Source organism: Motacilla alba, chromosome 8, assembly GCF_015832195.1.
Source record: "Motacilla alba alba isolate MOTALB_02 chromosome 8, Motacilla_alba_V1.0_pri, whole genome shotgun sequence".
NCBI lineage: Eukaryota > Metazoa > Chordata > Aves > Passeriformes > Motacillidae > Motacilla > Motacilla alba.
The window spans coordinates 8,474,209-8,497,732 of NC_052023.1; the positions used below are offsets into that span (position 1 = coordinate 8,474,209).

Genomic DNA, 23,524 nt, shown 5'->3' on the forward strand with positions numbered 1-23,524 from the left:
TCCCGTGAGGGGGCGGTGCCGCGCGCAGGCGCGCTCCCGCGGCTCCCCGCGGCTCCGGGCGGGGGCGGGCGGTGCCGCCCCGCCGAGGAGGGACCCGCGGCCGCCATGGAGGTGAGCGCGGGGGGCTGCGCTCACGGCGCTGCCCGGCTCGGCCGGCTGCGGGGAGGCGAGGGAGGGGAGTCCCCGGGGGCTCGCTCCGTGCCCGCGGGAGCTCCTGCGGCTCGTCCGGAGCGTGGCGGGCTGAGCGCTCGGGCGCGGGAGCGGCGGCAGCCCCGGCTGCTCGGGGACGGCTGGAAGGTGCCTCAGCCCTCCGGCCGGCAGCTTTGGGTCTGGGGGCCCTCCCCAAGGAATGAGGGAGTTTCCTCGTGTCTGGAGCTGGAAATCTGCTCCCCGAAGGTTTAAAGTGCTGTGTTTCGTACCTAGTGCGTTTTTCAATAAAGAGTGGTAAGTGTGTACTCCCCTACGGCTGCCGCTTTCTGTTGAGGACATTGCTGCAGTGGGAAAATAGCACGCAAAGGCGAACGAACCAGCTTCTAGGTGTGATCACGAGAAATCTTTTCGTTCCTGTGTTTTTCCTCTGGCATAAAACGAGAGCTGTGAACCCCGAGGAACACTGAAAGTCTGCCGAGTGTGTACTTTGTGGCATTATTAGTTCGAGCAGGGTGACCTTCTGAGGCGAGAGAGCAGCGGGACAGCCCTGGGTGACAGCTCGGCTGCTGGCATCAGCAGGACTTGTGATAGCCAAAAATCAGCCCATTCCCTGACACCACTGGCACTTGTCTGTGAAGTGTCAGATTTGTTGGGAAATAAGCCACTTTTTTTTTTTTTTTCCATTTAAAAGTTGACCGCTTCTAAAAGCCTCTATCATAAAATGTTATGACTCACAATTGGGCTTGGGAAGATTGGTGTATGTTCTGATAACTTCAAAGAACTTTTTTTTTTTTTTCTTTTTTTAAACAGAGCTCCTCTTCATGCCTCCCAGGTGCTGGATGGAAGCAAAGCAAAACACTCCTACAGAGGTGAACCTCTTTCACTTCAGTTCTAAAGGTGTTTTGTATTGGCAGCCTTCCAGGTAAAGTGGTGTGCTTTGTGCATTTGAAACTTTATTGCTTCTTTAAAGGTCTTTTTCAACCAAAATGCTTCTATGACATTATTTCATGGTACCAGTACTCTGTAATGCTTTCAAAAAAAGTATTTACTGCTGTGAGGAGTTTCCTCTCTCCTTCTAGTACCTTCCTGGTAACAAATGTTAGAACACTGGTACAAATCTTATGTGACATCGAATGTGACAATGCAGTGGAGTTTAATGGCTTAATTTTAGAGTCGAAAGCACAGAGAGGGGAAAATAAAGAAAAATCAGTCTTGCTTCAAGCTTTAGAAAAACATTAAGTTAGATTAGCTTTTCCAAACAAGGCTGCTTGCTGATGTAGGTGTATGTTGTGTAGCTTTTTTTTCCCAGTGACAAATGTGATTATCTGATTGATCGTTCGTAGGTGTGGAGCAAGAGCAGGAAATGTTTATCTTGTATCTGTATGAAAAGAAAAGTTGTCTTTGAAGAAGTTTTTCTCTTTGGTTTACACTGACAAAGGAGCTGAGGGGGATTAGAGGAGCTACTTCGTGATGCAGAGACAATCTTCTGAGAGTTGTTCATTCCATCAGATGTAGAAGAGAGCAAACAGCTTGCTGTTTAGTAAGGGGCCCTCAGAACCTACTTACATTGCATATCTCCTTAATTTAAAAGTGCTCTAGGGGTTGGAGAGCCCTTAAGTAGTTGAGTCAACACACTATTGCTAGGAGTTCTCTCATTTAGAATGTGTGTGATGGAGTTTAAAATAACTTTGCTGCTAAGTTCTTACTGCCCTGTGATGGCAAGTCTTAAATATGAGCTATCTGCAGTGGTCAGTAGCAGTAAATGTTCTGTTTGACTGTTCTGCTGGCTCTGGAAGGACAGAGGATGTTCTTTAGTGCAATAACCAGCGTGTGTGCCGTGTTGTTCCCAACAGAGCTCACCATTCACAGTTATTTGTTAGCCCTGTGCAATACACCCTATTATATCCTCCCATCCATGTGGCTGCCTTGGAGACACGTTGTCCTTGAACAAGAAATTAAAAAGATTACAGTGTTTTTAAGCCACATTCAGTCTAAGCTGTTCTCCTTACTTGTTACGTCTTAGCTGGATCAGGACACTTCTCTTGTTTGCCTTTGTCTTTGCAGTGGGGATGGTAAGAGTTCTTTTGCTGTCATTCTGAATGATAACTGATGCTTTTAAAGGAATGCATGTGTGCCTGGGGAAGCACAGGCTGATTTTAGGAAGTCTCATGTCTGCAGCATGCGTGTCAAAATATGCTGTTCCTCCAACATGAGAGGAAAAGGAGAGCTGCGTGCTCTCCTCTCCATCAAGGTTCTCCCTGCTTCCCCAGCAGTAATCCTGGAGAAGTAAGAAATTGGGATGGGAGGAATCTATCTGAAATAACTTGATGTGCTATCCTGAAAAGTGTGATTCACCCATTGCTGGAGGGTTTGACTGGGAACCTCAGAAAACCCCTCTTAGTTTGCAAGGGAAGTGTCAGCTGAAAGTACCAAAGAGTTACTGTGCAAATTGCTCAAGCAGGAGATGATGTGGCACTGATCTTCTGGAAGTGTGACAGAAGGAATGGCAGGGGGAAGCATGGACGTAAAGAGAAAGGTTGCTGTAACCTTTTCCCCAGTATGAAGGGTTTCAGGCAGGTGGTGTCAGCTGTGACACTCTGGGTTGTTACAGTAATGCTATGATAAGCCTGGATCAATAATTTTTGTCAGACTTGCTCTTTCATGAAATTGGATTGCTTGGGCTTCCTGTGAACTTTTGGGTGTTCATTTGAAAATGTTAATGCTCTTGTATATTATTGAGAAGATGATGGAATGTTTTTAAGTTCCTCTCCCTTCATGGATAACTCAGATTAAATGAAACTAGAAGTTGTACTGTAGGTGGAATGAGAAGGTAACTCTGACAGCTAAGAATGAATTGTGGAAAACTAGTGCAAAAATCAAGTAAGAGTGTTCACTTCTTACAATTTGAAATTAATATACTTAATACAGAATGAGTACAAAATAATCTCTCTGATTTGACACAGGACTGTCATACATCATTGCACATTCTTCCTCTTCAAATTGTATCTCTTGATGTGTAACATTACAAACACAATCAATCACTATGTAGCTGCTTTATAAAGGCAGCTTGGGTTGTTCTGAGCTCCCTGCGCTAGATGGTTTTTGCAGAATCAGCACCTGCTGAGTGTGTCCAGTTTCATTATGAGCCACATCTGTAGGAATCAGTGTTGATGGAGGAGGAAGGGTCCAGGAGCAATGTGAGACACTGAGCTGGGAGGAAAACTGGACTGAAGTCTGTTTTCATTTTGTTCCAGTGGAATTGTAGAGATGTGCTTTTGCTGTGTGTTCATGTGAAGCCCAGCACAACAGGTCCTTGCAATGTCTTTAGGCTCTGGGCACTACGTGGATGTGTGGAAAAACATTTTCAGGATTTCTGAGTGGTAATGTGATGGTGTTTCTTTTCAGCTCCAGAACAACTTGGCTCACGGAGGACTCAGCTTTGGAGCAGGAGGTGGTGGTACCTGAACTCTGCTTTCTTCCTCTGAGTTCAAACGCACAAACAAGGTATTTTATTCTTAATAGAAAAAGGCACCTCTTCTGTGTTCCCAAGTGCTTCCTGTTGCACACATGTGCTTGTTTTCCAAATATACTCTTCCTTCCTTTGGGAAGCAGATTAGAATGAGAGGGGAGTTAGGTCTGGGTAGTGGATTTTGGCATGTTCATATATGGAGCGTTAGGAAGCAAGATGAAAGATGACTTAAGGTCTGAATGAAGTGAAACTTGTGGTAATTGTTCCCTTTCTTCTTCTCTTGGCTTTGTTTGCAAGTTTTCTTTACAGCAGAAGAGAAGGGCTGTAACTACCTTCCCACACAGGCTCTGAATAGTGTGTGTGTTAAATATTGCCTCAACGCTCAGTTATGATGATGTTAATAAAATTCAGGGGCTTCAACAAAACTGCAGCTAAGACAGAAACTTGCTCTCATTCTACTTACACTGTGGATTTTCTTGTAACATTACCCTGTGAGTGATAATCCTAACCTGACTGGTGAAGGAGAGATCAGTATTTGAAGACGCTCATCTTGGACCTGATGTGTCCACGGGCCATTTCCCTCCAGAGCAGTCCATCCAGTCCCTGAGCTCTGTCTGGCAGGGTGAGCTGCCTCAGAGCCCACAGTGTCCCTGTCACCAGAAGCACTCCTGCAGTAGGCAGAACACCTCAGCATTGCTTGGATGGTTGAGGCACACTGTCCTTCGGTGTCTTCAGAAACTCTTTTGGTTGTACAGTTGCAGGAAAAAAAAAAAACATTTCTTTGAAAGCTTGAAAAATCTCTAAAGTGTTTGGCTGGACTAAAGGCTTTTTCTTGTAGTACCAGCTGCTACTTAAGTACTGGTTCATTATAACAAATGAGTAATGGGAGTGACGCTGTGATACCTTTAAAGGATGAGCTGTGTTGACAGAAGTGAGCAGCTTCACAATGATGTGAAATAGCATACCAGAGCAGTGATAAGAATCTAATACAACTAACATTTCATGCTTTAGTGTGATGGCAAATTTAGTCAAGACTATAGGTTAAAAATGTCAACTTTTCAGCAATTTGGTTTCTGTATACATAACTAGTGAACTTCCTGTTTTCAGGGAAGCAATTCTCTGTAATTTAGGAATAGAGTCAGACTAAAGGGAATTGAAATAATGAAGCGAGTTAATAAACAGCTGACTGTAAATATCAGAGCCAGCTGGTAGAGTGCAGGAGCTGGTTATGAAGCTATCAGCTGTGCTGAGAGACAGGATTCACATTCTGGAGTTTTTGATGACTTTTAGTCAAAGATAGTATTTTTAGATTTTTAGTCAATGCTAGATTTTTAGTTTCCAGCTCTGAAGCTGTGATATTTGAAATGGAATAGAATCTGTCTAGCTATGGCTTGTAGAAGGTCAGGTCATTAGTTATCTGTTTGACACCTTGTGGAAATCAAGCACCACCTTCAAGCAGAGCAGCTTCACAGGTGTCATTTTAGTCCCAGTTCTGAATAACTCCTGATACAGGTTGGATTGAAAAAGAGGAGAGCTGGAATTAGCTGCCAAAGGCTCAACTTCTCTTCATGTTAAAATTTGAAGCTGTATGTGTGTCAGTTTGAGTTAAAAGGAAGGTGTTTCTTCAGAAACTGGTAAAATGTGCTTTATATTACTGTATTTAAGAAGTCACATAAAACATCCATCATGATTATTTCTGAACACATTCTGCCTAAGACTTGAAAATAAGGATTTACTGTTGTTTTGATGCTCTGAGTGATATATGTTTAAGTGTTTCACTAAGTTGTTAAGGAGAAAGGACTTTCAAAATAACATCCTAAATTTTCAGACATGTAGCTTCTAAGTGACACTCACAGTAGCTATTACTGACAGGTAAGAACAAGAAAAATGTAATGGAGCAAAGGAAAAGTACTTCATGTATTGGTAGGTTGTTGTGGAATGTTTTCCGCCTTGGAGGTTCTTCCATGTTTTGAATACTTAAGAAACAGTGAAAGGCAGGAAAAACTGCTCATCACAATCTCTGTTAAAAGAGAATTGACAGAAGTTTTTGGGACTTGCTCTTTCATTACCAGTGTTCTCATAATTACACTATTTCTATTGATTTAGCTTTTTCTGTAGTACAAGATGACTAAAAGTGAATTTAGTCAGAATTCCTCATGGCTGTAGAATGTCTTAGGTGCACTCTGCTACTGCCTTGAAGACTTTCAGCTGAGATTTTAAACTGTTGAGGCAAACTTAGCTGGATGTGATTGGTGTGAAGTGCTCCTGCCTAGAACCTCAGTGTGGAATCATTTAATTTTTTGGAGATAGATTAGCTGTACAAATATGGCCATGCTTTTATTTAGGCCTTATTAACAATGTGCAGGTGTTTTTTTCTGCCATACTATCTTGCATCAGTGAATTGTTATCTCTGACTAAGCTCTTGTAGTATCTGCAGCTAGTAATGTAGGAAAAAAAAGAGCCATAAACAATTCTTGCTTTGGAGCATAAATTACCCACTGATCTGTGGTTTAGAAAGGTACATTAGGGTTCTGTGAGAAATGGTTTTCTTTATGGCCTTTTGGCAGCATCAACTGACCTAGATTGCTCCTGTGATACCTGACCTCCTGTGGTTGCTTTGTTTCACTGAGTGATTTGAAACTTCCCCACACCTTCCTGCTGGTTTGGAGGCTCATTTCCTTGAGCTGATTTGAAAAAAAAATCTCTTTTGTAAAACAGCAGAATAGCTCAGAGGAGTGCCCTTGTGAGGGCTGCAAGTGCTGTCTGGTATCAGGGCACGTGTTCTCTTGTGGGTTATTTCTGTGCCTTGCCTTACTGTGCTGTGAGATAAGTATTCAGTATAAATGCATTATTGTTTCCTCCTAGAGATGTTTTTACATCTCTTTATCAACCCCCAAAACTATTAATTGGCACCTGAATTTCCTTTTTAGGTTTCCTCTGATATTTGGGAAAGAGGTGGCAGCCTGTGGTGAAGAAAAGCAGAGAAACCTTTGGATAGATAAGGACATAAACACACAAGAGCATGTGTATTTTCTCCTGAAGTCATTGATTGTTAAAGTCACCTCTATGTTCTGCCACACAGAGATGGTCAGCAGCCAGCCTGTCCCCATAGCAGACAGTGGGAAAAGGAAAAAGAAGAAAAGAACCAGAGCCACAGATCAGGTCCCTGGGAAGTTTGAAGGTTGGCGACAATTTAAAAGCTTTTAACTGTTACAGTCTGCTTTGCTTCTGCTGTTTTCTTAGCTAAACATTGCATTTTTTTTAAGGAACAGGGCTGATGTCAAAAGGTTTTGATTGAATAGATGTGTGCACAAATGCTGTGAAGTTTTGTAAGTAAAATATAGTTCAGTGAGAAAACTGAGCAGTATAAAACTTCTTAGTTGGCAAGTAGCAATGGGAGGTACATGTCAAATAAAAATGGTAGCAGCATTCTAGGTTTAAATGTTCAAGTTTGTTATAACTTAAAACACCATCTCTGCAAGTAGATTATGTATGGTAGGCACTTTCTGAGCAAAGAATTGTTTTCCACCGGAAAAATGTTTGAGTTTTACATGAAGACAGGGAAAGTGGCTGAGGTCCTAGAGATTACACATAGCTTCACACTAGAAATGTTTTATTATCTCAGCAATTTTGATGCTGTAATAAAGTTTACTTCTTAATTTTTCTGGAACTTGAAAGAGGGAGGTGGAAAAGGGAGTGTAATTAAGACTGGCATGTCTGCTTTAATACTACATTAATTTGAGGGAAGCTGATCACATAAAGAGCTTGTCTTGACGTTATTCATTAAAATAACTTTCGCTTTCAAAATTCACTTTGATGGATATGTCCTTTGTTCTGGATTTCTTTGGCAGACTTGTACAAGCTGACTGCTGAGCTGCTTGGTGAGGGAGCATATGCTAAAGTTCAGGGTGCTGTCAGTCTCCAAACTGGGAAAGAATATGCAGTCAAAGTAAGTAGAGACTAAAAGCAGCATCACTTCTGTCTGTGATGTCTTCTCCCTCTGACTATTTCAGGGAAAACCTGCAGTAGAGTGGGTAATAGCAAATCCTTCTAGGAAATTTTTGATGCTTGAAATTAGCTTGTTTTATAAGTGTTGAGTAAACCTGTCATCTTAAGTGTTGTGCCTCTGGAGTGAACTGGTTTATCAGCTGCAGGTAGAAATCACAAACAGTAAATCATTGTGATTTGATTTCAGGGCAAGCTTTCCTCTCATGCCCTGCTTTAGTTCTAGTCAACCTTTGTCTCTTCTTATGAAAGAAGAGGCCAAGTCATTATACAGCATAGCCTCCCAAATAGTGCAAGCTTTTGGGTGCTGTTCAGAGAGCATCAGGTGCTGCCAATGGTTCATGTCAAGCTGGCTTTAATTTTTGATAGAGGCCAATCTTCTTTCTGTAATATCACTGAAAAGCTGGGCTCATTTACAAATCTGTTGTTATCCTGAGTCCCCCATTTAATTACAAACACAAATAACAGTAATAGGGAAGCTTTATGTTTGACTCTATTCAAAAACAGGCACAAAATTTTAAGCCCCTTTAAAAATGTAGTTCTATAGATGCTGGAATTTTTTTCTGTACTTTGTAAAATGTTGAAGTTTAAAGGTTGAAATAAATAAAGCTCTGCATTAGGAATTTGATGTGATCAGATGCAGAGACCTGTGTAGTACTGGTGAATGGTTGCCTGTTCTGCACCAGAGAACTCAGGCTGCAGAAATAAGAAACGAGTCCTGGATACAGATGGTGGTGATGTCTTGGTAATGTCATGAGCTTTGAGCAACATTCAGGCTCAGCCTCTTGTCCTCTTTCTTCAACCTGAGGATGTTGTGAAGGAAGGTGACTTCTGATGGCTCTGAGATTGAATGTATGTTTTCTTTCTTTCTATTATTTGGCCTCCATAAAGTTTACAATATAAACTTTAATTTTGTGTTGAATTTGGTACTTGTTGCTTAATCCCTCTAATGGCAGATCTGTTCTTTTTGACTGTTCAGTGTCTGATGTGACTCAAATCTATTCTTGGTAGGACTCAAGAGGATATCCTGTTCTGCACATTGCAAAGTTAAAATTGTGCAAGAAAAAGCTTGTGGTAACTGGTCACTGGCTGTGTAATGTGTGGACTTAGTTCCTTTCTTCTCTTCCTGCCCTAATTTCTCTTGTCCTCTGAGTGCCTTCCAGAGCTCTGCTGACACTGCTCTGTAAACAAATGCCAGATGAGAACTTGAACAAACAAACAAAGGTGGAGTGTTGTTCTCCAGTGGGCATGCCCTAGATTCAAACCTTGGAACAGTTATTTAATTCCAGAGCTATATGCATAGTTCCTGCAGTAATTTTTCAAATATGAGTTCTTAAAACTCTTTTTTCACAGATCATTGAAAAAAATGCTGGGCATAGTCGGAGTCGGGTTTTTCGTGAGATAGAAACTCTGTACCAGTGCCAGGGTAACAAGTAAGTATATTCTTGTCTTTGTTTATTTAAGTGTTTTGATTATTTGTTTTCAAATTTTTACATGTGACAAGGTTAGAAGCTTTGCAGTAGACTCCTTGAAAACACTTTTAAATTTGGACTTGATTTACTTCATATTAAGAATTTCTCCTTTTTTACCTGTGAAATTTAGGGGAATTATTTACAGATTATTAATTACATAACTCTATTAGCAGCCAGGTCAGTGTAGCTTGATTGTGCTTCAATGATGCATGGCTTTTGTACAGATGAAAAATTAACGTTTTGACACTCTTCCCCCTTGTGATTTCACCATCAGCAAAAGCTGACATGATACCAGCTGCTGTGGAAAGGAAATCTCACCATTCCTTTCCCTGATGTGTGGTTTGTCCTCCTCCTTGTGTCAGCCTTCCTGCTTTTGCACTGGAACTCTTAGATCAGCAGAAAACTAACACAGTTCTCATTTGGATGTGTGCTGATTTCATGCAGCCACAGGATGAGGCAACTGTAAAGCTGCTACTCATGCCTGAAGAGGAAGAAAAGCTGTGCAGGCACTGGCAGCATGCTCTGGGAGCTCTGTGATGGAGTTGAGGCAGTTCTGAAGCTACTTTTAGATGTCTCTGTTAATCTAGAATGTCTATACAACAGATGGTATATATATTACAATTGTGCAGCTTATATTGAATTTTTAATATAACATACAGTAATAATTTCAAAACCAACTTGTTTACCAAACTCATGGGCTTATGTTGTGCTGTAGAGAAGCAGACCATGTCTTTCTTCTTCTGTGAGGTTAAGAGTAAATGGTCATCTGGTGCACAGCGGATGAAAAACTCACATGACCATATGCAGAATTTCGGTTAAAAATTCTGACTTACCCGTTTGACATTCAAAGCAACCTGGGATATTTGTGCTGCAAAGAATTTACATGAGCTAAACAGGAGCTGGTCTAAAAATGGCAACTAAGGAGCTGGATTTAATATCTTGTTGACAGATGCCTGTCTCCTTTGAGCCCTCTGTGTTATGTTTTGTGATTTCCAGAGAGGAAGAACGCCAGTTTAATTATTTTTTCTTTATTTCTGCCTTCAGCACAAATGCAATGTTTTAAATTATTAAATACAACCTACTACCAGTTATCTTCCTGTCAATTGAGCAGTAGCAGAGCTCTCACAATCTTGTCTGAGTGTGGTGTTTGGCCTGTTTCCCAGGCTTAAATTTCAGTGGGAGTTGGAAATGTTTTAATGCCACAGTCAACCAAAGCAACTTGTTTAGCTAGAACTTGCATTTTTGGTTACTTCTGGCAGTTCCTAGTTATCCATGCTGAAACTCTTCATTGCTTTGTGTACACTCCATGCTTGTTTCTTTTATTCCCTTCCTTTTTGTTTCTTTTTTTAAAGGAACATTTTGGAGTTAATAGAATTTTTTGAAGATGACACAAGATACTACCTGGTCTTTGAGAAGCTGCGAGGAGGTACTGTGCAGAAACTGTGTGCCTTTGCTGATTGAATCTTTTGGCTCCTATTTGCCTCTGTTTTAAAGTAGTAACTGAAGAACTTACTTTAAATGCTTGAGAATTTAGTGCAGCATCTGTGTACTCTGGCAGAGTTTTCTCTTAATGTAGGATTGACTTCATTGCCTGGAACTCTGTTATGAAAATCATCTTGCCTGTGCCTGGGGTTGCTGTTACGGAGAACCAGTTGTGCTTGGGGGTGTTTGAGAGCCCATCAAGTGAGCCTGAGTGATCACTGGGCTCCAGCACTTCCCACTCATCTGGGGATGGGAAAGCTGCAGCAAGCACTTCATGGACTTTCTCACATCTGTCTGCATGGAGTATAATTACAGTACATGCTAATTCCATGGCTGTGCAAAACCTGGAATTAGTGTGGCCAAGCCTTCAAAGGAGAACTGAGCTTCTGGAGTATCCTGCTGCCCAGAGAACATCATCTATTGTCTCTGGTCAAGAATGTTTCCAGGAGCAAACTGTATGTGCAAGAAATAAAAATTCTTTCTGCATAGATGCAGAACTATTTTTGAAAGAGAGGGATGTGTATATTTCTCGAGTAGAAGCTTTTATTTAACTTTTCTCAAAATTCTGCACCTTTTTATTGTATTTTCCCATAACACTTTTTTTTAATGCACAGATGTCTCTGACAAATTAGCTGTAATAGGGCCTGATTGAGATGAATCTGCATTTGTCTTTTTTTTTCATTGCCACACTCTTCCGTTAGTTAACCCTCTTCTTTGTGAGTCTGTGGTTGTCAGTGTACCTGCATGGCTGCTGAGAGGATAATAATGCTACTCCCCTCTTGGCTACTGATTTTACAGGCTCAGCTAGGGCTGAGGCTAGTTTTCTCTTAAAAAAAAATCAGTATTTAAAGGGTTAGGTATGTGGTTTGAAGACAAAGAATAGGAATTAGGGTCAGATCTGATGCACTGCAGATTCTGATGTGAATGGCAAGGCTGGCAAGAATGAGAATATTAATCTTCAATGCAAGTCTTACTTCAGTAACTCCAGTCTCAGAGGCTGCTCTTACTTACAGTGTTGGAGCATAATTTGGGCATTTTCAACGTTGCCTTCCAGTGGCTGTGGTAACTGAAGGAGCTCTGCTCCTGTTTTATCTGTTTTCAGTTCACTGTGATGTCCGGAGTCCCTTCAGTGTCCTTGTCTGACAGTATTTTGTAATTGAATGAGTTAAAATTGAGCTGATCAGATTGAACTGGCATGATTTTAGAATTTTTTCCTCTTTTTTTTTCCCCTCTGAAATGCCTTTTGAGAGGTACTGTATGATGCTTTCTCTCTGAGTACTGGAGAGGTAGGAACAACTAGTGCCCTGCTATTTTTTCTTCGTGAGAATTCTCTATGTGGGCTGAATATAAAGTCAGTAAAGTGTGTTTTTATTGATATTGATATAATTCTTATCTGAGAGTTTGAACATCAGCTCTATTCAGAAAGGTAATTTCAGATAAATCTGCTGAGTGAAATGAGCGCTTCAGGTGGCTCAGTATTGTTTCCTGCAAAGAAACAATACTGTGTGGGGTCTTTTCCACAGGGCTGGAAACATTGAAGAACTGTTACTGCTTTCTAGAGGTGCAAAGCACAGCTATACCAGTAAAGCCATTTGAACTCTGTGCACTCAAGAAATCTGTAGCAAACTAGGTGGTGTTGGTTTTAGCAAGGGAAAATGTCTGTGTTTGAAATCTGATAACCTGGTCCAAAGTGGCCTTCCTCCACCCAGCTGACACAGCTTGGCTGTGCATATCTGAGCATATCTTTCTTCTTTTTGAATGTCCTCTTTCCTCTCTGAGTGCTCACTGTGGAGGCATGGCAGTAGCGTTGATGGTATTAGAACAGGAATTACCCAGTAGGAGATTTCCTTCCACATTTAGAACTAAAGAATAAAAGTGAAATCACCTGAGACAGAAAATGTTGAGTGTGCTGGGGCTAATAACAAATGGTAGTTACTACTTGAATTTCTTTGCCTGATTGCTTTTACAGATACACCTCTCTGAATAAGAAAATAGAAGGCAATAGTAAGGCTGCTTAGGGAGCTGGGACCTCTGTGGACTACATGGTTTCTAAAATTTTTTTAAATGGTTTTTTAAATTTTTAATCTTTTGAGAGGAATGATTGAATTCACTTTATGAAAATGAGGAATCAAACCTCCCTTTATTCTTTGTTAAAGGGATACCAGTGAGACTCTGCCTGCAAGCTACCAGCCCTTCAGTATGTTTTAATTTAGAGGTCTTTTGTCAGATTTTATATCCCTGGGCAAATTTTGCCTTTAAGTCAGCGCAGAAGCCTTGCCTTGATGCCTGTGGGGAATTTGATGTGTATTTAAAGGTCAAATCTCTTTTTACTTTGATGGTGTTGAGGCACAAAACATGTATCCTTGGCTTTCAGTGCAGGGTTTCCCTGGTGACATAGAAAATGAGGAGAGTTTGAGTATGACTACCCATGACCTGGGGTAGGTTGGGTTTTGCTGAAGTGTTTATGCATCTCCTTAGCTGATATTTGAATTTCACTCGTACTATTGGCAAATCTCTACTGTCCCAGTGTGTGGAAAACAGGCCAGTCATGTCCTGGGGCAGTAAAAAGTGATTGCCTCTCATGCTGTGCCTAAACTAGAAGCTGCACTGTTTGAAAATTATGTTCTAGCACACTTAAGTGGTGAAGCTGCTCAGTTGTGCCTTTTCTTCTTAGTCATTCCCCTCTTTGCTCCACAGAAGTTGCCTGCTGTGAAAGGCTGCTATATAAAGTGTGAAAATGAGATTATGGATTCATGATGCTTGGAACTAGTTCAGCATTCGTACTGAGGTTTTCCCTTTCACCTGTTACCCTGACAGGCTCAATCCTGGCCCATATCCAAAAGAGGAAGCACTTCAATGAACGAGAAGCAAGCAAAGTGGTGAGAGACATTGCCTCTGCTCTGGACTTCCTTCATACAAAAGGTGAGAGAAGGCTGCCTCCATCTTTACTAGTTAATAGTGTACACTCAGTTTATAAAGCACATTTATCTCTAAGTGGCCAGCTCTTGCTCGTGTTCCCATTTACAGCAGTGCCAGATGACCTAAGCTGTTTTCCTCTACGGTGCTATTTTCATATTGTAGTATTTTCAGTAATTGGGAGTGTTAAGAAGGTACAGGCTTTCCAAGAAGAAAACTTGAATCATCATCCAGAGAGGATTAACATTAGGGTTGAGTCTATTTGTTCCTGTTACACAAGCCACCATATAAAGGTTGCTCAAAAGGAATCTAATAAAATTTTAATTTCCTCATCTTTTCAGGTCAACAGAGTTAACTTCTTTGTCATTACTCAGAATTTCTGCTGGTCACAAGACCAGTTGGTTTGCAGTAGCTTTTGGGCCCCCCCATCTAGACTCTCACTGTTAAATTGAGAGACCTAAGTGAACCATAGTCTTTATTTGAAGGTGTCCTCAATTCCTTTGGAATTTGCTTAGACTTAAAGCAGTTATGTTTATAGAGGTGTTTTTTTTTTTTATGTTAGTGTTTTTCTGCTGCTTTTTTGACTTGGGAATACTTTGGTTTAAATTCAAAAATTTCTGTGCATTATGGTCATCCAAGAGTATATTTTTGGGCTGAACATGATGGATACTTTGAAGTTTTTCCTAGGTTGTGATTTTCTGGCCTTGCAGCTTCAGTTACTGTGACAGTGACTAGCTCTGAATAGAATGGCATGTAATTGGAGACTGTTTATGGGTTACTTATTTTGATGCATTTTTTCTTTCCTTTTTGCCATTCTGATTAGCCTGGTAGATCTCAGCAGATTTGCTTTTGCTGCCTAAATTGCTTAGTACTGGCCCTGGATCAATCAATGTTTAGTTCCTTCAAGTCACAGGACTGTTTATATGCTGAGTTGGAATCACAGCACTGGTACCTCAACAAGTTGAACCCATTAAAAAGAAAATGGTATCGGTGCACAGGAATAAAAGGGGTAAACCTGAGGAATGTGGATCTTGTTCACATGTTGTGTCTGTTGCAAAAAGTTAATTAGAATGTGAAACCAAACTTAGTTTGGATCAAGAGTTTATGGAATCTTCACAGCCTGTCTATGTGGTAATTCAACATTAAACCCTCAGAGAATGTGCTTCTTGAATACCCTGTGTTTAGGAGATTTTGACTCTGAGATATGGGACATATAAGAAGCAGGGAACTTAGGCTGAATATGTGGAAAAAATATTTTTTGATGTGCAAGGCTGTAGTGGGTTTCTTAACAGCTGCAAGTCCAGGTAGTCCACTCAAGAGGTTTAACACCAACTGAGCTAATACCTTTTTGTAGTTCTCTCTCAGCTTTTAGTCTTAATTCCCCTTTTCCCAAACAAGAGTAGGGTGATTGATTAAAATAGCTGTAGAGCAGCAATCTGCTTTCTTGTTGTTTGCTGTGAGCTGGGGCAGCAGGGATATAGCTTGCAGAATCAGCTACATCCCCTTTTCATTTTATTGTTCTCTTTATGGTTCTTCCGTGTGACATTAAAATAATTAGTAAGTAGGGTACAGAACACTAAAGTAAACAGGAAATTAAAGCAGTTTTATTGCACAGCTTAATGGTGAAGTCCTATAGCTAAATGCTTTTAAAAAAATTTGAATGAGGACAACTAATTCTTTTGACAGGAGTAGTTTAAAACTCAGCTGGATGATAATCCTGCCTTACACCCACTTGGGATGTGTGTGCTTTATTGCTAATAATCTACTGGAGAGGTGTTTAAAGGCTGTTGTTTTCTCAGTGCTCTGTGCAAGTGCAAAATCAAATATTACATAATCAGACATTTGAATTCACACAATAATACAAAAAGACACTGTTGGCTTTCCCATTGTGAGCCAAGCCAACCATTGGGAGTTTGGTCAGCCTTGTTGCAAATGTCAGCACGGCCACCTCAGTGGGTTCATTGTGCCATCTTTTGTGCCAAAGCCATGTGCACTGTGTCAATATGAAGACTAATTCCTTGAGACTGGGGCTGTGCTGTTATATTTTAAGCCACATCTTGTAGAGTGTGCTGAAGAAATGACATTAAAAGCTCCCTTTCCTAGAGTTTGGTGGAATTTTCCTTCCTGTACTCTGAAGTAATATAAGGTGTTCTTGGAGTGTAAGTTGCTAAATCAAGACTAGACTGCAGTTAAATTACAGCCAAGTTGCTCATTTGATTTGATTTTTTTTGCCTCTCATTTTCTACCTTCCATTTGAGTTTGATCATATTAAATGAAGAACTTCCAGAAATTGTGTTTTTAGGCATTTGAAGAACCTCTTTGACAGAGAACCACCTTGCATGTGGATTACACGGATAACTTTGTGCTTCCCTGTTAGGTTTGCCTATTCTGATAGGAGTCGAATGAAGAGGCCTTTTGGTTGTTTTCCTTTAGCTTTTCTTCAGCATCTCTAACTGAAACTTTAATTTTTCATTTGCTTCAGCAATGAGTATGTACCTCAAAGGGATATTTTCATCTGGGAATTGGGGGATTTTTTTCAGAGGAGAGTGCCTCAAGTACTGTCTGTGCTGGTAGGAGTTCAGCAAGCCAATTGATCCACCTGGAAAGAGCAACTTCACTGTAAAAGGCACCAAAATAATTTCATTCAACTGTGTAAACCACTAAACTTTCTTACAGGTCATTAATCTTAATAAGCTGGTTTTAAGGAATATAATTAATTTGGGCTAACAAAAAGTTCTGATGTTAGGTTCTTACTTGCTTGACAGACTCTCCTGTCCAGTTAAGGATGATAAGGATATAGCAGGATGCAACAGTGACATTTAACAGCTGCACTTTACAATTAAATTATTATATTTAAGAGGGGCAGGTGTGTGTAGCAGGCTCAGACCTAGAATATTTCCCAGGACACCTTCTAATAAAGAGAAGTTATGAGAAATAAAACAGCAGAGTTTTATTCTAATGAACATTTTGTTTTAATGAACATTCTTTCTAATGAACATTTGTACTCTCTGTTTAGGTATTGCTCACAGGGATTTGAAGCCTGAAAACATCCTGTGTGAATCTCCAGAAAAGGTGCTGCTCTGGTCTCTTAACTTTCCAAACTGAATTTTTTAAACTTGGTTCCCAAAAAGAATCCTTGTGGTTTTTCTCGTCTTGAAAACTGTTGAACTCACTAGTGAACTTCAACTAAATTTAACAGAACTGAAGCTTGAAGGAGACTAAATTCTTCTTTGAGCTGTGAAAATATTAACATCTGGCTAAGAGATAAAAAGCCAACTGGCCTTGTAGAGGGACAGCAGTGACACCCTAGTGCCTCATCTGTTCTGAGCCAGTACTCAGAGAGACAAGCAGCATTTAGAGGCCAGCTGGTCACTTTATATGATCAGTTTTCAAAGTGCCCTGATGTGTACTGGCACTTGCCTAACCAAATTAAAAAATAATGTAGTAGGATCGGGTGCTGGTGCTGTGGGTGCAGCTGGGGCAGGGCAGGTGAATGCAAGGAGTAGAAGGTGGCTGTAAGGGGCTGAGTCTCACTAGGGATTTGTGTTCCGTCCTGGGGTTTTCTACTTCACATATTCATATGTTTTGCATTAATCCCAGTCTTCCTGACCTCTTATTTTTTTTAGATATCACCAGTAAAAATATGTGACTTTGATCTTGGCAGTGGGGTGAAGCTCAACAGTGCATATACTCCCATAACTACTCCTGAATTAACAACGCCGGTGAGAGACCTGTTGTGGCTTTGTGCTTTCTTTGTTCTACTATAAACCAATTTTTCTGATCTCCAGAGGAGACTTTCCAAAGGGCTTAGTGCCACTACACCCAGTGCTGGGCAGTTCATTTCAATCAAGTGTATGTGTGGTAAATGCTGTCTTGCTTTCCCAGTCACAGAACAAATACACAAACGCACAGGAGCTCAGTGTTAATTCTCCTGTTGGCCAGCACGTGACACATTGGTCCTGCTTATCTCTTACACAATCAGATGGGGAAACTTTTTGTGCCCATTTTTGTTTGCTTATGGACAGACTTTGAACCTTAGTTTTGTATTCATTTCCCCATGTTTGGTTCTGTAGCCAAGCCAATGAGCTAAGGAGAATGCAAGCTCTCTAATCAGCGTGTAGCTTTATAATGCACATTGGTTTGAAAAACTACAGTCCTGTGCTTTTGCCATTTACTGTGAAAGAAAAACCTGACAGTGTTGCAGAAGTCTTGCAGAAATCTATTCCTCTGATACACTTGTCTGATAACTAATGGAAAAGATTTAAAAACCTGAAAGATGTAAATTAATATTTTGACCTTGGATTAAAGGTTCACAGCCATGTAGAACAGCTTGTTGTGCTGCTAAATAACGATAGGAATGTCAGTATTTACTGATGCCTAATTTCTGCTTTTCCACCAAGCCATTTGGTGTAAAGAGTGGAAAATGATAAACCTGAGTCTTGTTTTGATGTGACCCTCCCTTTGAAAACTTAATGGAATTTGGTTTCTTAGTGTGGCTCTGCAGAATACATGGCACCCGAAGTGGTGGAAGTCTTCATGGAGGAGGCCACGTTCTATGACAAGAGGTGTGATCTGTGGAGCCTGGGGGTGATTCTGTACATCATGCTCAGTGGTTACCCCCCTTTCGTGGGCAACTGTGGCACAGACTGTGGCTGGGACAGAGGAGAAGTCTGCAGGGTTTGCCAGGTGAGTGTGCATGTCCTGGGTGTGTGGGGAGCGCAGAGTTCTCCCCTGAGCTCTGGGTGTAGAACTTGCTGCAGTGTCAGCAGTGGAGAGCTGTGCCTGGTGCTGGCAGGTGGCTGGGAGGATGAGCTGTCACTGCAAAGTGAAGGTAGCAGTATAGAAGTTGAGTGATACCAGTTTCTAAAGTAAGGTTGGGCAACTGCCTCTCCTTCCTCCTGTTGTGGGATCTCAGAGCTTCTCGCCCTCTCCCCCACTCTGGAATCCTCCTTTGTTCTGTAGTCCTTGATGTGGTTTATGGTAGTCACTGCAATTCCTCAGATAAAAGCTGAGGAATAAAACCCTGGGAGGGTTGCCATGCAGGGCCTGAATTTATTTTCTAAAAATGGAGTATTTTAGCAGCCCTCTTAGGGGTGGGGGGAAGTGTTTTCAGCAGACAGTGTATTGTGTCCATCTTAGGCTGCACTGAGCCACTCTGTGGAGCTGCCTGTCACTCTCCATTGACTGCATAAGGAGAGTGGATGGTTTCAGTTGTTGCCCTCCACATTAGGTGGATAAAAGTGAGTGGGAAGTCCCACCTGAGAAACCTTCTGGTTGCAGTGTATTTCAATTGAATATTTTTCCTTTATCAGAACAAGCTTTTTGAGAGCATTCAGGAAGGCAAATATGAATTTCCTGACAAGGACTGGTCACATATTTCTTCTGAGGCGAAAGATCTCATCTCAAAGCTTCTGGTTTGTGATGCCAAAGAACGACTTAGTGCTGCTCAAGTTTTGCAACATTCATGGGTTCAAGGAGTATGTATTCCCCTTTATATAAAGAGTTCTTCTTCTTCCAGAGTGACAAATAAGCTGTTCCCTCTCTCTGAACTTATTATTTGAGTCCTTGTGTGTTTCAGGGCTTGTATCTTGATTAATTAAATAATACACAGTGGCTTTATTTTTTCTGTGTGGTAAATATTTGGATGAATATGTCAGCCTTTTAAGTGTTTTTTTGTTTAATTATTGCTTTGTGTATTTTAAATGGCTTTCTTGTGAATAGCAAGAACTGCAGTACACCAGTTATTGTGCTAACACAGTAATGTAGAATGCTGGTAAATATGGTTATAAAAGAACAGCAGTTTCCTCTTCTGTTTCAGTTCCCTGTTCAGGAAAGAAGGAATGGACCCTCTGGAGAGCTTCCAAAGCTGTAGTTTTATACCTGCAAGCTGTGAAATCTTCTTGTGAGGGGAGACAGATTATGACATATGCTTTGGCCCACAGTGAATTTGTTTATTTGCAATATCTGTAAAGATTTGGGGGAGTCACTTGTTTTTTGTCACTCTTGGGAAAGCTTCCCAGCTGCTAATATGTAACTAACTTCTGCAATGCTTCTTCTAGCAGGCTCCTGAAAGGGGATTGCCCACCCCTCAAGTTCTTCAAAGGTAGGGTTTATTTTCTAAACATCTGTAAACTTGGCCAAGAATAATTCCTGAAAGAACGGGTGGGAGAGAGGAGTTGACAAATTAGGAGGTAACATCCCTGGCTGAGAATGGAGCTTCATAAATGTGCCACACTACTTTTGTTAAGAACATCAGAAGTATTAAAGCTCTGAATTTTCTTTATGATATAATCTTGCTTGTTTGTGGGGAAAGCATTAGAGGGAATTCCTGCAGTGCAGTGGTCATCTTAGATAGGAAATAATGATCGTTTTGTCAGCTTTCTGCCCAGGAGGGGCAGAAGAAGGCATAAAGGCATGTGTTACCCAAAGAGACTGCTTTCTGATGGGTGAATAATCACCATAAACACAGACTTGGATCTGACTGTCCTTGCAGTTGGTGGCACTCACAATATCCATTTACTGTGAGCAGGACAAGCCTCATTGGATGTGATTTGATGGGAGACTCTGTATGCCAGAGAGCCTGAGTCACACATCTGTTTCTGTGTCTGCTGCTGGTGATTTCAGGTGCTTCTCCCATCAGAAAAGCATTTCCTTAAGCCACAGGTGCAGTTGTAGTGGGACTGCAGTTCCCTGGAGAAGGACAGCAGAATGGCTCCATATGCCTATCCTTTGAGAACAGGTAGAAATTAAGGTGACATCTGAGGTGGCTTCCTTGGTTTATAATCAGAAGTCCTTGGCAGAAGGAGGAGTAGAACTGTGGCCGTTTCCAAAATCCCAGTGTTTTTGTCATGCATTGCTGGTCCTCTGAGTGAGGATAAACGCAAATATTAACCGGTCATTTTGCCGGCTGTCTCAATGATTTGGTAGAAGAAATAAACACGCCTGGAAATAGATACTCTGCTGTGAGGGCAAGCGGGTGAAGTGCCTGTGTTGAAACTGCTTCCTCCTTTCCTTTCCCTGTCCAGGAACAGCAGCACAAAGGACCTGACCCTGTTTGCTGCCGAGGCCATCGCCCTGAACCGGCAGCTGTCCCAGCACGAGAGCGAGCTGAGCGCGGAGCAGGAGAGCGCCGCCCACGCTGTGTGCTCCATGAAACTGTCCCCTCCCTCCAAATCCCGCCTGGCCCGGCGCAGGGCCCTGGCACACGCCACCAAGACCAGCGACTTCCAGCCAGTTCCCCATAAAGCCTTCTGAAGTTCTTTGCTGCTGTGGCGGGGGCAGGTTGAGTCTGTGTTCTTATTTGGATTTTCAGCGCTGATAAAAGCTGCTCTGCTTCCGACACTTTGATTAGGAGCTTGCTCTTGTGATGTGACTTGTAACTTAAAGGGGACAGCTTTTTATGGGAATGTTTTTTGCCTGTCAGATTTAGTGCATTAAGATAATTCAACTGTTTGGTTGTTTTTTTAACTGCAGAAGATGAGTTTGCTGCTGTATTATTATTTGAGGTGATAAATCACTAAGTTTTCATCATTTTCTTCTTAGAAGAGCACAGTTTAAAATGCAAACTTGAATACATCAGGAAAAACCCACGCTTTGCCGGGCAGAACATCAAGCCTGCTGATGGCTGCTCTTCTTGGTGGCACATCTTGAAGGTGCTGCTGTTATTGCCAGCAGTAGGGACTGTTCTCAACCAACAGTGCCCTCCTCTCTTTCTGTAGACTCAGGAATGAAGGTGATGACTGGGTGGATCTCTGTCTCCATTATATTCATTACGCTTAAATGGAATGAGATGGGACTGTAAAGGTGCTCATATTTCTAGAGATGGAGAGAGCTCTGCAGCTTTTTTATGTTGTTGATAGTTTGTGTGTCAGCATGTGGAGTGAAAACTGGGAGGAGTGGGGTTTTTATCTGACATATCTTTGCCCTTAACTCTAATGTACTCCATACCATCACTTTTTTAATTTTCTGGAGTTTGATATCCATTATGTCCCCTTGGAACAGTTACATTCTTAAATCTGATAACTGCAGTGCAACAGGCTGTTTATGTAACAGTTTATATTTACTGTTAGGCTTTTTAATTCTAATGTGGGATTTTATTATATTAATGCTATCCTCAGCTAAACCTTCCTTTCTGTAAAATTGTATTTCTCCCATGACCTTTTGTGTGTCCTACCTGGACTTCCTCATGTGAACAGACAGACATCAGTGAATTTTGGTGTGTGAATAATTCAGAAATGCCACAAGCAGAGTACAGCTGAACAAAAATGGTGCTGCAGCCACAGAATTCTGCCTCCTGTAGTAATCTCAGGCTGGGTGTCTAGATTTTTGCTTTCAGTTTCAATACCGTGGTGCAACAGAGCCAAGAATAATTTGGAAGGGTTTTGGCTGAAAAGCTGAAGATTTTAAGTGACCAAAAGGAGGTCCATGGAGAAGGACACAGATGTTGAGCACTTTCTGAAACATAAGCTGTGAAAATTGGGCCACTGAGATGCCCATGATGCACCTTAACTTGTCAGCCCTTTTTGAAACCTTTTTCCAGGGCTTTTTGTGCAGGGGGGTGGAGGAGGCTCCCAAGTGCCGGCACAAAACCCTCCCAAGCAGACTGAGAAGGAATGAAGTAGCAGATGCAACAAGCACTTGGAAGTTGAAAGGTCAGAGCTGAATGTCTTTGCATGGCCTATTCAGAGTGGTTTTACAACATCAGTAATATCAGTGCATATAGCTATTTTTATAAAACATGCTGTATTTTGTGACTAATATTAAAGTTGTTATTTAAAAGTTTTTATACGTCGTGCCAGCCGATGAATGATGAAATGTATTTTGCTTTTTTAAATTAAAATGCCCTAAGTTATGTATTTAACACATTTGGCAGTTTGTTGTGGTTTTTTCCCCTATTTATTTTTGGTGACACAGAAAAGAGAATTACTTTTTTGTGTGATACTGGATTTAAGACAGTTGAAGTCTCTGAGGACTAGGCATACCTCTCTCTTCTATTGATTTATTTTATTTATCAGTCTGTGGTCTCAGATTTCCTATTGGGAACTGAGAAAAGCGCCAAGCAGGGAAGAGGTGTTAACTTAAGCCAATTGTTCTGCTCTCATGTGTAGTCTAGTTCTGAGTGCCTGTTGCAGAGTCATTTTTTAGTTTCTTTGGAGCTCTGTGGCTCTTGGGTGGGGAAGGCTGTTTTCCTGGAGGCGTGGGATGCAGCACTCCCCAGTGCTCTGTGCAGCTCATGCCCTGAGTGAAATCTGAGCAGAGCAGGAATCCCAAACCAGGTGCCAGGCCCTTTATTTGGACTTGCCTTTCTTTTGAAGGAAATGCTTTTAGTTGAACTTGCTTTAAAATGATCTAGTTCTCCTTCTCTTTTCCTCCTGGACAAGAGAGGTAGCAGAGAGCACAGGAGACCTTTTGCCAGGGGTACAGGAGTGATGTTTCAGTAGGGCAGGTCTTGGATCTTTCTTTGCCTTGAAACGAGAAGTCAGATTCAGCTGATGATCCAACACGTGCCTCTTTCCCTCTGATCTTTACTCTTCACTGAGAGTTCAGCTTTCTTCAGGTGAGTTATCCCCAGAGGGCCTCATCTGGAAGGTTTTTACAATGCTCTTTTCATGTCAGTGAGGAAGAGGTTCTTGCTTCTAGGTGGAAGGTCACTAAATCAGGCACTCTGATCTGTGCTTTTGAGGTAGTGCTGGGTCTGCTTATGTTGCCTGTGAATCTCTTGTTTGGCAGCCTGTGGAACATGAATGCTTCATCACTGAATCCCAGTGCCCTTCCTTTGGGAAGGGCTGAATCTGTGCCATGTTTTCTTCAGTTACCTGTGATAAACTACACCAGGCAGCTTGTGTGGGCTCCCTGGCTTCTGAAAAATGATGGAAAAGTGTCTTCTTGTGGGGAAACTGGGTTGGGAAGGCACAAAGTGACCTTCAAGAATTCAGAAAGTTATTCTGACCAGCAAGGAGAGCATCAGAGCAGCTAAGCTGATCTTTAATATTGATTAGCAACCCACAAGAAAATTTTGCTTTCCATCCCC

At 41.5% G+C, this 23,524-nt stretch overlaps 1 protein-coding gene across 4 annotated transcripts; it reads left to right on the forward strand.

Moving 5' to 3' along the window:
- Positions 1–16: 16 nt before the first annotated feature.
- Positions 17–22,358, forward strand: MKNK1 (MAPK interacting serine/threonine kinase 1). Of its 4 annotated transcripts, none has more exons than XM_038144476.1 (14): positions 17–111; positions 961–1,072; positions 3,556–3,654; positions 6,550–6,800; positions 7,471–7,568; positions 8,978–9,057; positions 10,449–10,522; positions 13,396–13,500; positions 16,511–16,566; positions 17,121–17,216; positions 17,986–18,180; positions 18,807–18,971; positions 19,554–19,597; positions 20,520–22,358. In XM_038144476.1, exons 2-14 carry the CDS (start codon positions 972–974, stop codon positions 20,746–20,748), a joined length of 1,593 nt encoding a protein of 530 aa, XP_038000404.1. In that variant the 5' UTR covers positions 17–111; positions 961–971; the 3' UTR covers positions 20,749–22,358. The 4 variants fall into 4 exon arrangements, with proteins under 4 accessions (XP_038000404.1, XP_038000406.1, XP_038000405.1 ...); XM_038144478.1 differs by having other exon boundaries at positions 19,557–19,597; XM_038144477.1 differs by lacking the exon at positions 17–111 and adding an exon at positions 135–444.
- The last annotated feature ends 1,166 nt before the right edge of the window (positions 22,359–23,524 follow it).

Bases quoted from the DNA above. Each gene is read 5' to 3' on its own strand.
- MKNK1 (XM_038144476.1), top strand. From the start codon at position 972: ATGCCTCCCAGGTGCTGGATGGAAGCAAAGCAAAACACTCCTACAGAG. The intron at 9,058-10,448 runs GTAAGTATATTC...CTTTTTTTAAAG, and splicing joins TACCAGTGCCAGGGTAACAA to GAACATTTTGGAGTTAATAG. The intron at 16,567-17,120 runs GTGCTGCTCTGG...TATTTTTTTTAG, and splicing joins TGTGTGAATCTCCAGAAAAG to ATATCACCAGTAAAAATATG.